General features: G+C 42.2%; 1 protein-coding gene across 2 annotated transcripts in view; it reads right to left on the bottom strand.

Annotated features, from left to right (window-relative positions):
• The window catches only part of espn (espin), a 99,285-nt gene that overhangs the window by 47,765 nt on the left and 34,002 nt on the right, over positions 1–17,518 (bottom strand). For both annotated transcript variants that reach the window (XM_064923180.1, XM_064923181.1), the window contains exon 7: positions 15,420–15,700. In XM_064923180.1, coding sequence (XP_064779252.1) covers positions 15,420–15,700 — 281 coding nt within the window. The remainder of the gene's footprint in view (positions 1–15,419; positions 15,701–17,518) is intronic.

Here is a 17,518-nt window from a genome sequence, read left to right as displayed (position 1 = left end):
CCTCAGAACCTATGCTGAGTAATCAGTGTTTTGCTTGTGATTTCTTTCCATTGAAAATGTTTTACCATCCTGAAAATGATGGGAGTAGCGGCAACGATTTACCAGCAGTGGCCCTGGGGAAACACTAGTACTGTATGTTCCCCATATGCAAAGATGCCATACAACACAACCATTCATACAAAGAACACATCCTCCCTCCCGAACAAAGCAACCCCGCGCAGGTCGGTATAAACCAAGAGATTGCTCGCATTAACACTTCAAATGCAACAGTTCCCCTTAACGACAGCCAAGTCACTCACATAAAAAGCTGTGGTCACTTCTAGGCTTACCGTAGTTTAAGTTCTTTCCCCTCAGTAGTACTCTTGGTCTTGACAGATCCGACCCAGAAGCTCAGAGGTGCACTGAGAGCAGCAGTCACCACATTTCCAGATCTCCTCGTCCCCCTGCGCTCTACTGTGTCACTCTACCTGGCCCTCTCACTTTACCCACAGGCCCTCATCAATAAGGCACACCTACAGCGACCCGTGACATCAGCGCTTCAGGCCGCCGACCAACCAACCACAGCGCGGCACAACGCCCGGTTGAGCTCTTATGCAAAGTACAGAGCAGTAAAGGGCTGAGGCAGGGCGGGCACAACCCTCTCGGCTGCCCACACTCAAATCTCCCAGGGTTTATGGATTAGAAGAATTCCTGCCGGCTCCATTTTGATTAGCTATGAAAGGCCAGACAAACACTATCTTTGCTACTGTTATAATTGTAGAGCGAGCAGATCCTATAAAATCCGTCAGTCGTAATACATAAGTCTGAGTCTAAGTGGCCAATGTACAAAAACATCACCTGTCACAAAACAAAAATACTGAATTGGGGGGGGGTTGAATTCAAGCAAACCTACACTGCGAAAACACTGTAGAAGAAAAAAAACTACATAGCACCTGCAAAGCACAAAATGGCCCCTCTGAGTTTTATTTGATTGTACTTAGAGTGGGAACATAGAGTTGCTACATACATTTTTGGACTTTTTTAGATAAATTAATGATATACAGTACGAGTCAAAAGTTTGTCTTTTTTTTTTTTACCCCTTTTTTCTCCCCAATTTCATGGTATCCAATTGTTTAGTAGCTACTATCTTGTCTCATTGCTACAACTCCTGTACGGGCTCGGGAGAGACACGAAGGTTGAAAGTCATGCATCCTCCAATACACAACCCAACCAAGCCGCACTGCTTCTTAACACAGCATGCATCCAACCTGGAAGCCAGCCGCACCAATGTGTTGGAGGAAACACCATGCACCTGACAACCTTGGTTAGCGTGCACTGCACCTGGTGCACGATGAGACAAGGACATCCCTACCGGCCAAACCCTCCCTAACGACACTGGGCCAATTGTGCGTCGCCTGGGCGCGAACCCAGAGTCTCTGGTGGCACAGCTGGCGCTGCAGTACAGCGCCCTTAACCACACCAACTCTTTTAAGGGTTTTTCTTTATTTTTACTATTTTCTACATTGTAGAATAATAGTGAAGACATCAAAACTATGAAATAACAAATATGGAATCATGTAGTAACCAAGAAAGTGTTAAACAAATCAAAACATATGTTATATTTGAGATTCTTCAAAGTAGCCACCCTTTGCCTTGATGACAGCTTTGCACACTTGGCATTCTCTCAATCAGCTTCATGAGGTAGTCACCTGGAATGCATTTAAATTAACAGGTGTGGAATTTCTTTACTTCTTAATGCGTTTGAGCCAATCAGTTGTGTTGTGACAAGGTAGGGGTGGTATACAGAAGATAGCCCTATTTGGTAAAAGACCAAGTCCATATTATGGTAAGAATAGCTCAAATAAGCTAAGCGAAACGACAGTCCATCATTACTTTAAGACATGAAGGTCAGTCAATCAGAAACATTTCAAGAACTTTGAAAGTTTCTTCAAGTGCAATCACAAAAACATTCAAGCGCTATGATGAAACTGGCTCTCATGAGGACCACCACAGGAAAGGAAGACCCAGAGTTACCTCTGCTGCAGAGAATACGTGAAGTGTTAACTGCACCTCAGTATGCAGTCAAAATAAATGCTTCAGAGATCAAGTAACAGACATCTCAACATCAACTGTTCAGAGGAGACTGCGTGAATCAGGACTTTATGGTCAAATTGCTGCAAAGAAGCCACTACTACAGGACATCAATAAGAAGAAGAGACTGGCTTGGGCTAAACACACGAGCAATGGATATTAGACCATTGGAAATCTGTCCTTTGGTCTGATGAGTACACATTTGAGATTTGCAGCGTCTTTGTGAGATGTGTCTTTGTGAGATGAAGAGTAGGTGATTGGATGATCTCCGCATTTGTGGATCCCACCGTGAAGCATGGAGGAAGAGGTGTGATGTTTGGGGGTGCTTTGCTGGTGACACGGTCTGTGATTTATTTAAAATGCAAGGCACACTTAACCAGCATGGCTACCACAGCATTCTGCAGCAATACACCATCCCATATAGTTTGCGCTTAGTGGGACTATCATTTGTTTTTCAACAGGACAATGACCCAACACACTTTCAGGCTGTGTAAGGGCTATTTGACCGCGATGGAGAGGGATGGAGTGCTGCATCAGATGACCTGGCCACAATCACCCAACCTCAACCCATTGAGATGGTTTGGTATGAGTTAGACCGCAGTGTGAAGGAAAAAGCAGCCAACAAGTGCTCAACATATGTGGGAACTCCTTCAAGACTGCTGGAAAAGCATTTCAGGTTAAGCTAGTTGAAAGAATGTGTGCAAAGCTGTCATCAAGTCAAAGGGTGACTACTTTGAAGAATCTAAAATATATTGAATGTTGATTTGTTTAACACTTTCTTGGTTACTACATGATTCCATATGTGTTATTTCATCGTTTTGATGTCTTCACAATTGTTCTACAATGTAGAAAACAGACAAAACAAAGAAAAACCATTGAATGACGAGGTGTGTCCAAACTTTCGACTGGTACTGTATACCAATTGATTCTTATAGAATGTACAGTTGAAGTCGGAAGTTTACATACACTTAGGTTGGAGTGATTAAAATGAATTGTTAACAAACTATAGTTTTGGCAAGTTGGTTAAGACATCTACTTTGTGCACGACACAAGTAATGTTTCCAACAATTGTTTACAGACAGATTATTTCTCTCATAATTCACTGTATCACTTATCCAGTGGGTCAGACGTTTACATACACTACGTTGACTGTGCCTTTAAACAGCTTGGAAAATTCCAGAAAATTATGTCATGGCTTTAGAAGCTTCTGATAGGCTAATTGACATCATTTGAGTCAATTGGAGGTGTACCTGTGGATGTATTTCAAGGCCTACCTTCAAACTCAGTGCCTCTTTGCTTGACATATATATATATATATCCCATTTAGCAGACGCTTTTGTCCAAAGCGACTTACAAGTCGGCTGGGGCCACTACTTTTACATATGGGTGGTCCCAGCGGGAATCGAACCCACGACGCTTGGCGTTGCAAGCGCCATGCTCTACCGACTGAGCCACACAGGACCCACATCATGGGGAAATCAAAAGAAATCAGCCAAGACCTCAGAAAAAATAATTGGAGACCTCCACAAGTCTGATTCATCCTTGGGAGCAATTTCCAAACGCCTGAAGATACCACGTTCATCTGTACAAACAATAGTACGCAAGTATAAACACCATGGGACCACTCTGCCGTCATACCGCCCAGGAAGGAGACACATTCTGTCTCCTAGAGGTGAACGCAGAACAACAGCAAAGGACCTTGTGAAGATGTTGGAGAAAACAGGTACAAAAGTATCTATTTCCACAGTAAAACGACATATGTCAACATAACCTGAAAGGCCGCTCAGCAAGGAAGATGCTCCAAAACCGCCATAAAAAAAGCCAGACTATGGTTTGCAACTGCACATGGGGACAAAAATCATACTTTTTGGAGAAATGTCCTCTGGTCTGATGAAACAAAAATAGAACTGTTTGGCCATAATGACCATCTTTATGTTTGGAGGAAAAAGGGGGAGGCTTGCAAGCCGAAGAACACCATCCCAAACGTGAAGCACGGGGGTGGCAGCGTCATGTTGTGGGGGTGCTTTGCTGCAGGAGGGACTGGTGCACTTCACAAAATAGATGGCATCATGAGGAAAATGATGTGGATATACTGAAGCAACATCTCAAGACATCAGTCAGGAAGTCAAAGTTTGGTTGCAAATGGGTCTTCCAAATAGAAAATGACCCGAAGCATACTTCCAAAGTTGTGGCAAAATGGCTTAAAGAAAACAAAGTCAAGGTATTGGAGTGGCCATCACAAAGCCCTGACCTCAATCCTATAGAAAATATGTGGGTAGAAATGAAAGTGTGTGCGAGCAAGGAGGCCTACAAACCTGACTCGGTTACATCAGCTCTGTCTGGAGGAAGGAGGCCTACAAACCTGACTCCGTTACACCAGATCTGTCAGGAGGAATGGGCCAAAATTCACCCAACTTATTGTGGGAAGCTTGTGGAAGGCTACCTGAAACATTTGACCCAAGTTAAACAATTTGAAGACAATGTTACCAAATCCTAATTGAGTGTATGTAAACTTCTGACCCACTGGGAATGTGATGAAAGAAATAAAAGCTGAAATAAAAAATTGTCTCTATTTTTCAAACATTTCACATTCTTAAAATAAAGTGGTGATCCTATTTGACCTAAGACAGGGAATTTTTACCTGGATTAAATGTCAGGAATTGTGAAAAACTGAGTTTAAATGTATTTGGCTAAGGTGTATGTAAACTTCCGACTTCAACTGTAGTTTTTGATAAATGCCTCATGAGCTTAAACTGTCAAACCCCATCAGAACACAAAATATTAGCTTGTTTTAACTCCATTGTTTGTAAACATCGTAAACATAAACAAACAATGTAAAGCCTCAAAACATGCTTGAATCTATCATTTTTATATACTGGATAGTCAGTTCTTGCATCCTTAGCTATGTATATGAATTTGAGAGTGGTTACATTTCTCCAGCCCCATCCCTCAGCTTTTAACCAAGAAGCGGGTGTTTCAACAAAAGACTGCTGCTTTAACGTAACTTCTGTGAAGTGAAGATAAGTCCATGGGTGCTGATAGGTAGATAAACAATTGACCAGGATAGTGTTACCCTGCTTTGCCGTTTCTATGGCATGCCGAGCAGATTGTTTTCACTGTGTCTATGGTCTCTCTCTCCTCTCTCCTGTGTGTGTGTGTGTGTGTTTAATTATTAATGAAGGCGCGCGCGCACAGGGCTCGTCACCTGGGTACCGTGAAAGGGGGAGGGGAGCTCATTAAGAAGACCCTCCCTCCAGGGCCGAACGGCACACACTCAGACCATGGCAACTGACCACACCATGGAGACGTGCCATGGCAACAGGATTGTTATGTTGTTACAGTATGTAAATTGGACTGGGTTATTTACCAGTAACTCAGTCATCAAACACCTGTAAGCCTAAACCATGTTTCATTCTCTATCATTCAGGGGACACTTATAACAGAGATGTGACTTGGTAACCTACAACAGTCACCTTTAAAATAGCTTGTGTTTTATGGAAAATTGAACATCTGTCAGTGCCAGTCGGTGCAGTTTAAGATGAGGGAGAGTAATACATATTATGAGCATGGTCTTATTTCCATTACTGCATATTGGATAACCGTTATTCATATTCCATCCATCCAGCTCAATGTAACATCGACAGGTTTAGGCTACTACATGATACTCAACATTTCCCTATACCCACCATGAGGTTGCTACAACCTAGCCTATGAATGAAAGCTTGCAACACAGGTGCACAGGTTGAGACAAATTTTAGTAATCAAGGTGACAGACAGTGACATATTGAATACCTACCACCTTGCACACTCTTGCCTGCATCTAGCTGATCTAGGGTGTAATAGTCCAACAGTTGCAAACGAGAGTTTCTACTGGATAAATTCAGATATGTTTATCCCTGTTTCGTTCAAGAAAAGTTTTCCAACAGAATCGGCGGAATGAATCACACGCAAACACAGTTCACTTTCATAGCAGCCACATACAAACAGCATGAGCCCTTTGGTCATTGGATAATTCCTTCTCACATCTACGCGCTCTCTTCCTCTCACCTGTTCCCTTTGCTTGTAGACTTCAGTGTACAACACATCCGATGTCTGTGACCAGGAAAAAAACCTTTCCAAGCCAAATCTTCATATCATTACCGCTTACCACTACACACAGCCTACATCGTTGTCAGCATATTAGCTAACATCATAGTCAACATAATTCTATTAGCTAGACAGCAAGCAGTTTAGCAGTTCAACTGGCGGGCCCTGATGGCAATACATTAATAAAACCAAAATATTACCTTGACTTGGAAGAGTTTCAGTGTTGGATAGCCATAGCCAGCTAGCTAACATTGCATCCCCCTCTGTTTAAACCGAGTGTTTGTGTAATATAAACTAGCTAACTTTATTCGGTAGCTAAATAAAATAAATATAACATATAGCTAGCTCTCTCCCCCTCTCTCTCGCTTCTCCTTAATTTTTATAAAAATCTATTGGTTCAAAACTGTTCAACTATTGTCTTTCACTCTCGTTGTGTCAACTACACCACATTTTATGCACTGCAGTGCTAGCTAGCTATATCTTATGCTTTCAGTACTAGATGAATTATCTGATCCTACACCATGGTACCACTATACAGAGTGCTGTTAAGGCTACTGTAGACCTTTGGTAACACGTAAATATACAGTACGAGTCAAACGTTTGGACACCTACTCATTCAAGTGTTTTCCTTTATTTGTACTATTTTATACACTGTAGAATAATAGTTCAAAACTATGAAATAACACATATGGAATCATGCAGTAACCAAAAAAGTGTTAAACAAATCCAAATATATTTTACATTTTAGATTCTTCAAAGTAGCCACCCTTTGCCTTGATGACAGCTTGCACACTCTTGGCATTCTCTCAACCAGCTTCATGAGGAATGATTTTCCAACGGTCTTGATGGAGTTCCCACATATGCTGAGCACTTGTTGGCTGCTTTTTCTTCACTCTGCGGTCCAACTCATCCCAGACCATCTCAATTGGGTTGAGGTCAGGTGATTGTGGAGGCCAGGTCATCTGATGCAGCACACCATCACTCTCCTTCTTGGTCAAATAGCCATACACAGCCTGAAGGTGTGTTGGGTCATTGTCCTGTTGAAAAACAAACGATAGTGCCACTAAGCGCAAAGCAGATGGGATGGCATATCGCTGCAAAATGCTGTGGTAGCCATGCTGGTTAAGTGTGCCTTGAATTCTAAATAAATCACAGACCGTGTCACCAGCAAAGCACCACCACACCTCCTCCTTCATGCTTCACGGTGGGAACCACACATACAGAGATCATCCGTTCACCTAATCTGTGTCTCACAAAGACACGGCGGTTGGAACCAAAAATCACAAATCTGGACTCATCAGAACATTGGACAAATTTACACCAGGCTAATGTCCATTGCTAGTGTTTCTTGGCCCAAGCAAGTCTCTTCTTCTTATTGGTGTCCTTTGGTAGTGGTTTCTTTGCAGCATTTCGACCATGATTTCCTGATTCATGCAGTCTCCTCTGAACAGTTGATGTCGAGATGTGTCTGTTACTTGAACTCTGTGATGCCTTTACTTGGGCTGCAATCTGAGGTGCAGTTAACACTAATGAATTCATAATCTGCATCAGAGGTAATAAAAAATAAAGTACATTACAATGATATATTTTAGTTTATGGGAACTGAATGCTAAGTTAGGGCTACCAAGCTTGCTAGGACAGACCAGATACAACTTGAATTAGCACTGAGGGTTGAAGTGAGAGGTGTCAAAGCCTTTGAGCCCAACAAGTGGCAGGAGTCTCTCACAGCCTACCCAACCAAAACCCAGAGGCATTTGAAGCCCCCTCCCGCTGTTCGGCGACCATCCACTGGCATTTTCTACAAGAAATCTACCTCCAGAAATAAAAGCTTCTCCCAAGTGGGTGTGACACCTACTCCCGTTTCCTGCTGCACTGCTGCTTGGACACCACCTGGCAATCTGTTTCCCATCTGCCCTGGCCTGTCTCCCCCTGTCTGGTACAGGTACCCCCACCACAGTCCCCCCTCTCTCCCAAGCTTTGGCTCACCTCCAGCACACACACACACACTGTTGGGGTGAGTGACTCTGAACTTAAAATGGCTAGCCCCAAGTCGTTATATATATTTATTTTTTCTCAAGCATTTTGCTATTTCCTATATGAAATTTCTTGCTCAATTGTCATAAATCAACAATGCAGAGCTCTCCCTGTCCTCTGCCGTGCCTTGATTGTATTACTGCTGATGTTATCTGGAAATGTGCATGTACACCCTGGCCCATCTACTTTTGCTAGCCCCAATTCTGACTTGTGCTATGATATCTGCTTCACTGATTTCTGCTCTCGTAAAAGCCTGGGTTTTCTGCACGTTAACACTAGACGCTTATTACCTAAAATTGATCAATTGAAAGTGTGGGTTCACAGCTCCAATCCAGATATGTTGGTCATTACTGAGATGTGGTTAAGGAAGACTTTTTTGAATACTGATGTTAACCTTTCTGGTTATAACATTTTTCAGCAAAACAGATATTCCAAAGGTGGGGGAGTGGCAATCTTTTACCAACGATCAACTTCAGTGCTCGGTTGTCTCCACCAGGTCTGTCCCCAAACAATTTTATTTGCTGGTTTTAAGCGTTAAACTTTCTTTGTTGATTGTTGCTGGGTGCTATCGTCCTCCATCAGCACCGACCTGTACCCTACCTGCCATAAGCTCACTCCTGGCCCCTTACACTAAGTCTGAATTTGTCCAGCTAGGTGACCTAAACTGGGACATGCTTAAAGCACCTGACCAAGTCCTAAAGAAATTGACTTCCTAAATCTTTCTCAGATTATTACCAATCCCACAAGGTATGACTCCAAACACACAGACAAGGCTACTCTCCTCGATGTTATCCTCACAAATAATCAATAATCAGTCTGGTGTTTTCTGTAATGACCTTGGTGATCACTGCTTTACAGCCTGTGTTTGTAATGGCTGCTCAGTGAAACGACCTGTCCTGATTTGTCATAGAAGCTTGATAAAAAAATTTAATGAGCAGGCATTCCTTCATGAACTGGCCTCTGTAAAATGGTATAGAATCAGCTTGATCCCCTCTGATGACGCTTGGACCTTCTTTTTTGATATTTTCAGTGGTATTGTTAACAAACACTCCCCCATAAAGAAAAAGAGAATTATAAACAGGTACGCCCCCTGGTTCAACCGTGATCTTGCAGTTACTCCACCTCAAAAATTGCATTTGGCGAAAGGCTCGGCACACGCATACTCAGGTTGACTGGCTCTCGTTTAGGCAAATTAGTTAGTGAGTTAGTTCCTTTAAGGAGCAGGTCTCTCTCTGTGGGTCTAACCAAGAAGTTCTGGAAAAAGGTTAAAGACCAGGAGATTAAACCCCCTCCTCACAGCTGCCCATGTCCCTTAATGTTGATGATGTGGTTGTTACTGACAAGACGCACATGGCTGAGCTCTTTAATCACCACTTCATTAAGTCAGGGTTCCTATTTGACTCAGCCATGCCTCCCTAACCTTCCAACATTTCGTCATCTGCCACCCCTTCTAAGGTGACTAGCCACGATGCTCCTCCCTCTTTTCCCCCACCCCGCAACACAGTTTCTCCCTGCAGGCGGTCACTGAGTCCTAGGTGCTAAAGGAGTTCCTTAAACTTGACCTCCAAAAAACAATTTTCACCTAAAATGACATACCCAAATCTAAATGCCTGTAGCCCAGGACCTGAAGCAAGGATATGCATATTCTTGATACCATTTGAAAGGAAACACTTTGAAGTCTGTGGAAATGTGAAATGAATATAGGAGAATATAACACATTAGATCTGGTCAAATATAATACAAAGAAAAAAACATGTGTTTTCGGTTTACCGTTTTATCTGTGGATTAATTGTCAGAGTAGAGGACCTTGTGCATTTCAGGTAAAATAACAACCCAATGTGTATATCCCAACAGCAAGCTAGCTAGCTAAATTGTCATAAATGTTTAATGCTTTTCGACCTGTCCCCAAATTAATATAATTGGTTCAGAGTTTGTTTTGATAGTTTAACCTGCGTGTCCTAATCGTGTCTGGTGTGGGGGTACAAAATCAACATGCGCGCGAAGGCGCACACAGGTGCACGCGTATGTCCGTTTTGGTCAGAATGTCAGGTCTCTTTATGTAGTGTTGTCTCTCTTGTCGTGATGTGTGTTTTGTCCTATACTTTCCTCCTCCCACAGGAGGCCTTTTGCCTTTCGTAAATATGAATTTGTTCTTAACTGACTTGCCTAGTAAATTAAAGGTTAAATAAAAAATAAAATAACTCTGCGTCTTCCTTTCCTGTGGCTGTCCTCATGAGAGCCAGTTTCATCATAGCGCTTGATGTTTCTTGAAATTTTCCGTATTGACTGACCTTCAGGTCTTAAAGTAATGATGGACTGTCATTTCTCTTTGCTTATTTGAGCTGTTCTTGCCATAATATGGACTTGGTCTTCTACTAAATAGGGTTATCTTCTGTATACCACCCTTACCTTGTCACGACACAACTGATTGGCTCAAACGCATTAACCTTTTTGGGATAGGGGGCAGCATTTTCACTTTTGGATGAATGACGTGCCCAGAGTGAACTGCCTCCTACTCTGTCCCAGATGCTAATATATGCATATTATTATTAGTATTGGACAGAAAACACTCTGAAGTTTCTAAAACTGTTTGAATGATGTCTGTGAGTATAACATAACTCATATGGCTGGTGAAAACCTGAGAAAAATCCAACCAGGAAGTGGGACATCTGAGTTTTGTAGTTTTTCAAAGCTTGGCCTACCGAGTACACATTGAGATATGGATGAGGTTGCACTTCCTCGGGCTTCAATCGTCTTTTGAAACTTGAATGAGGATTCTACTATAAAGGAGGGGCTCCCAGAGACCTGTTTGAGTCAGTGGTCTGGCATAGTGCCTCAGTCTCATGACGCGCACTCCCGACAGTGTTACCTCTCGTTCCAGTGCCTTTCTGAAGACAAAGGAATTCTCCGGTAGGAACATTATTGATGTTTTATGTTACAAACATCCTAATGATTGATTCCATACATCATTTGACATGTTTCTAAAGGACTGTAACGGATCTTTTCAAGTTTTAGTCTGGATGAAATGCTCGCGCCTCATGAAGATGGATTACTGGGCTGAACACGCTAACAACAGGTGGCTATTTGAATGTAAATGATGGAACTTTATGGAACAAATCAGTAATTTATTGTCGAACTGGGATTCCTGGGAGTGCCTTCTGATGAAGATCATCAAAGGTAAGCAAATATTTATGGTGTTGTTTCTAACTTTGCTGTTTTGGGTTCTGAGCGCCGTTCTCAGATTATGCTTTTTCCGTGAATTTAAAAAAAAATCTGACACAGCGGTTGCATTAACGAGAAGTCTATCTTTAATTCTGTGAATAACACTAGTATCTTTTATCAATGTTTATTATTAATATTTCTTCAAAATCACCGGATGTTTTGGAATCAAAACATTACTGCATGTAAGGCGTCAATGTAAACTGAGATTTTTTTATATAAATATGCACATTATCGAACAAAACATACATGTATTGTGTAACATGATGTCCTATGAGTGTCATCTGATGAATATCATCAAAGGTTAGTAATTCATGTTATCTATATTTCTGCTTTTTGTGACTCCTATCTTTGGCTGGAAAAATGGCTGTGTGTTTTTCCGACTTGGTGGTGATCTATCATAATCATATGTTGTGCTTTAGCTGTAAAGCATTTTTGAAATCGGACACAATGGGTAGATTAACAAGATGTTTATCTTTCATTTGCTGTATTGGACTTGTTAACCTGTTAAATCTATGGGGGCGCTATTTAATTTTTGGATAAAAAGGCGTGCCCGTTTTAAGCGCAATATTTTGTCACAAAAAGATGCTCGACTATGCATATAATTGATAGCTTTGGAAAGAAAACACTCTGACGTTTCCAGAACTGCAAATATATTGTCTGTGAGTGCCCCAGAACAGAAGCTACAGGCAAAACCAAGATGAAACTGCAACCAGGAAATGAGCAGGATTTTTGAGGCTCTGTTTTTCATTGTCTCCTTATATGGCTGTGAATGCGACAGGAATGAGCCTGCCCTATCTATCGTTTCCCCAAGGTGTCTGCAGCATTGTGACGTATTTGTAGGCATATCATTGGAAGATTGACCATAAGAGACTACATTTGCCAGGTGTCCGCCCGGTGTCCTCCGTCGAAATTGGTGCGTCATCTTCAACTGCACGTCTTTTTCCAAGCGATTCACCGGAGAAAGGAGACTACCACGAACGATATATGAAAAACACATTGAGGATTGATTCTAAACAGCGTTTGCCGTGTTTCAGTCGATATTATGGAGTTAATTTGGAAAACAGTTTGCCGTTTTGATGACTGAATTTTCGTTTTTTTTTTGGTACCCAAACGTGATGTACAAAACGGAGCGATTTCTCCTACACAAAGAATCTTTCAGGAAAAACTGAACATTTGCTATGTAACTGAGAGTCTCCTCATTGAAAACATCCGAAGTTCTTCAAAGGTAAATGATTTTATTTGAATCCTTTTCTGGTTTTTGTGCAAATGTTGCCTGCTAAATGCTACGCTAAATGCTACGCTAGCTATCACAAATGCTTGTTTTGCTATGGTTCAAAAGCATATTTTGAAAATCTGAGATGACAGTGTTGTTAAGAAAAGGCTAAGCTTGAGAGCTAGCACATTCATTTCATTTAATTTGCGATTTTCATAAATAGTTAACGTTACGTTATGCTAATGAGCTTGAGGCTACAACTGGATACAGGTTTTTTTCATAGCCAAACGTGAACAAAACGGAGCGATTTGTCCTACACAAATAATATTTTTTTGAAAAACTGAACATTTGCTATCTGAGTCTCCTCATTGAAAACATCTGAAGTTCTTCAAAGGTAAATGATTTTATTTGAATGATAAACTTGTTTTTGTGAAAATGTTGCTGGCTGAATTCTAGGCTTATAGCTATGCTAGCTATCAACACTCTTACACAAATGCTTGTTTAGCTATGGTTGAAAAGCATATTTTGAAAATCTGAGATGACAGTGTTGTTAACAAAAGTCTAAGCTTGAGAGCAAATATATTTATTTCATTTCATTTACGATTTTCATGAATAGTTAACGTTGCGTTATGCTAATAAGCTTGAGGCTATAAATAGAATCCCGGATCCGGGATTGCTCGACGCAAGAAGTTAATGTGTGAAAGTTACATATTTCAAAAAAATATTTTTGAATTTCGTGCACTGCCTTTTCAGCGGAATGTTGTCGAGGTATTACGCTAGCGAAACCCCTGCGCTAGAAAGGTTAAGAAGGAAAGAAATTCCACAAATGAACTTAACAAGGCACACCTGTTAATTGAAATGCATTCCAGGTGACTACCTCATGAAGCTGGTTGAGAGAATGCCAAGAGTGTGCAAAGCTGTCATCAAGGCAAAGGGTGGCTTGTTTAACACTTTTTTGGTTACTACATGTATTCCTTATGTGTTTTTTCATAGTTTTGAGGTCTTCACTATTATTCTACAATATAGAAAATAGTAAAAATAAATAAAAACCCTGGAATGAGTAGGTGTGTCCAAAAATGTGACTGGTACTGTATTTAGCGTAACTTTAATGTTTCACTATTTTTATGAAATTACTGAGGTAGACGGTCCTCCCCTTCCTCTTCTGAGGAGCCTCCACTGACATCTGTGGACCAAAAAAACTCCCATGTGTCAGAGTCTGGCGTTGTGATTATCCCCCAAGACTCTGGACCTATACTCCTGGCAACGTGGGTTTGAATCCCATCTCAGCCCTTCCTCTTGGTTTCCCTCTGTATCGGTCTCTCCTCTACATTCCCATAAAAAAGGAAGAAAATATATTTAAATTGTTGTTGTTGTTTTATTTAAATCGGCCATGATATAAGCTTAGTAGTGGGAGGGAAGTTGTTTTGATCTATGGAGCCCACTCATAATGTGGCCAGAGTAATTAGTGGAATTAACGTTGGGCCCATCACTCTGCTCATCAAGAGGTGCCAATGGGGAGGGCCGGCTCGTAATGAGGATGCTCGTTAGTACAATAACAATAGTGTGGGCTGGAGAATCCCTCTTCTTGTCTGCCTTCGCGCTGGGAACAGGGGACGTTGTTACACTGACTGGCCAAGTGATTAGTGGTCGGCGCGACAGGGAAAATGGCGCCTCGACTCCCTGCACCTAAACACCTCACTCTGCTAGCCGCTTCACTGTCCAGAAACGTCTTTTCAGTCCCCATTTTGAAACGTCTCAGTGGAGCAAGCAGTATCTGCAGGGGGTCATTGTTTCTATGTTGTAGCTACTGATTTCATAAACTGAGAATGCAACCACTAATACTCACAACCTGCTGCTTTTTAAGGGCCTGTCCACCCCTATTCTAGAGAGCAACTTCAAGCTAAGACAACTGCAGGCCCCATTATAAAATCAGCTTGAGGGCTGGATCTGGCCCACAGGCCACCAGTTTAAGACCTGTAAACAAGCAGATACAGGAGATGGACAGTAATAAACAGATCTGTACAGCCATTAAATCCTGCATACACAATTGCCTTTGTCAATAGAGGTCTCTGTGCGTTCCCTCTCCTTAAGGTTATGATATAGGGGAGGGTAAACTGGTCCTATATTTTATCTGAACTGTATCTGAGTTTGCTCTTATGGGGGGCTAATAGTGGGGTCTGTTTGATCAGCTTGCTGCTCGTTAATTGAGATGACTGCTGAGGAGGGCTCAATCATGCAATCACACTAACTGAGTCCACTAGGCTAGGGCTCTCCATTGGCTCCCTGTCCAGCCATCTTGTGGCATAATGAGTCTTGGATATTGCTGTCCTATGCTATTTCACGCTAGAATATTAGCCACAAGGCTTTTAGAGGATTTCACTGATCACTGGACTGGTCATCAGGATAATGACAAGCTGGAAAGCCTGGCATTGATAGGCCACCCTCTGTGAGGACTTGGCCATCTGTCACCAGCATCCAGAGAGAACAAATGTGGCAACCATTTTTAGACTGGGGGCTCAATGGCATCAAATGGTTAGGTTGAGAGGAAATCGATCTCCTTAATTCCTGGATACTGCATTCTCTCAATGGACACAGAAGACGTAGTCTTCAAAAAGGCTCATTAATTAATGTGAAGGACTGCATGTACAAGTGACTTGATAGTGTGTGTGTGCGCGCGCGCATATATATCTCTATTTCAGGGATTCGTTAACAAAGAAACAACAGGACTGTGGACCTTGAGAAACCAGAGTCGTGACCTTCTGCTTTTCACCAGTAAAAGAAGAGAGAAGCTCACCTCATTCTCCACATGCCTCAGGTTGCTCTTCACCTTCAAGTAGATCTCGGCGTCTGAGTCCTCGGGGGGCTGGGGTGGCGGGTAGCCGGGGGGTGGGGGTAGTTGGGAGGGGCAGTCAGGGGGAGGGGGTGGTGGAAAGGCTGGCGGGGGTGGGGGAGGCTGCTGAGTGGCAGCGTTGGTGGCGGGGTCCTTGCTGTTGGGAACTCCACCCCCTACGTCTGGGTTCAGCATGTCCATGTAGGTCTGCATGTCATTGATGGTCGACTCCGTTGGGCCTCCACCTGTGACAAGGACACGGTGGGTCAGTGGTGAGATTTCTGCCACAAAATGGCTGATGTGGCCATGGAAATAGAATTCATTGTATGGACATCCCCCATTCAAGTCGATGGGTGGACGATGGGATGACCGACAGCCCGATCTAGGAATTATATTTCAATGGACATACAGTGGCTTGCGAAAGTATTCACCCCCCTTGGCATTTTTCCTATTTTGCTGCCTTACAAACTGGAATGAAAATAGTTTTTCTTGGGGGGGGGGGGGGGTGTATTGATTTACACAACATGCCTACCACTTTGAAGATGCAAAATATTTTTTCTTGTTAAACAAACAAGAAATAAGACCCAAAAAAACAGAAAACTTGAGCGTGCATATCTCAATACTTTGTATAGCCAACTTCTAGAATAATTACAGCTGCAAGTCTCTTGGGGTATGTCTCTATAAGCTTGGCACATCTAGCCACTTTTTGTCCATTCTTCAAGGCAAAACTGCTCTAGCTCCTTCAAGTTGAATGGGTTTCCCTGGTGTACAGCAATCTTTAAGTCATACCACAGATTCTCAATTGGATTGAGGTCTGGGCTTTGACTAGGCCATTCCAAGACATTTAAATGTTTCCCCTTAAACCACTCAAGTGTTGCTTTAGCAGTATGCTTAGGGTCATTGTCCTGCTGGAAGGTGAACCTCTGTCCCAGTCTCAAATCTCTGGAAGACTGAAACAGGTTTCCCTCAAGAATTTCCCTGTATTTAGCGTCATCCTTCCTTCAATTCTGACCAGTTTCCCCTTCCCTGCTGATGAAAAATATCCCCACAGCATGATGCTGCCACCAGACATAGCGTTTTCCTTGACGTCCAAAATGTTCAATTTTAGTCTCATCTGACCAGAGTACCTACTTCCATATGTTTGGGGAGTCTCCCACATGCCTTTTGGTGAACACCAAATGTGTTTGCTTAGTTTTTTCTTTAAGCAATGGCTTTTTTCTTGCCACTCTTCCGTAAAGCCCAGCTCTGTGGAGTGTACGGCTTAAAGTTGTCCTATGGACAGATACTCCAATCTCTGCTGTGGAGCTTTGCTGCTCCTTCAGGGTTATCTTTGGTCTCTTGTTGCCTCTCTGATTAATTCCCTCCTTGCCTGGTCCGTGAGTTTTGGTGGGCGGCCCTCTCTTGGCAGGTTTGTTGTGGTGCCATACTCTTCATATTTTTTAATAATGGATTTAAATGGTGCTCCGTGGGATTTTCAAAGTTTCAGATATTTTTTTATAACCCAACCCTGATCTGTACTTCTCCACAACTTTGTTCCTGACCTGTTTGGAGAGCTCCTTGGTCTTCATGGTGCCACTTGCTTGGTGGTGCCACTTGCATTATGGTGTTGCAGACTCTAGGGCCTTTCAGAACAAGTGTATATATACCGAGATCATGTGACAGATCATGTGACACTTAAATAAAGTCCACCTGTGTGTAATCTAACTAATTATGTGACTTCTGCAGGCAGTTGGTTGCACCAGATTTGATTTAGGGGCTTCATAGTAAAGGGGGTGAATACATATGCACACACCACTTTTCCGTTTTTAATTTTTTAGAATATTTTGAAACAAGTACTTTTTTTCATTTCACTGCACCAATTTGGACTATTTTGTGCATGTCCATTACATGAAATCCAAATAAAAATCAATTTAAATTACAGGTTGTAATGCAACAAAATAGGAAAATCGCCAAGGGGGATGAATACTTTTTCAAGGCACTGTAGCAAAACCCAGGTGGGGTATTACACAATATAGCTGGTGGATGATGCAAGTTTCATCTACATAATATGTCAAGTGCTTTAA

The sequence above is a fragment of the Oncorhynchus masou genome, chromosome 18 (assembly GCF_036934945.1).
Source record: "Oncorhynchus masou masou isolate Uvic2021 chromosome 18, UVic_Omas_1.1, whole genome shotgun sequence".
Lineage (NCBI taxonomy): Eukaryota > Metazoa > Chordata > Actinopteri > Salmoniformes > Salmonidae > Oncorhynchus > Oncorhynchus masou.
This window is presented reverse-complemented; position numbering and strand designations above follow the sequence as displayed.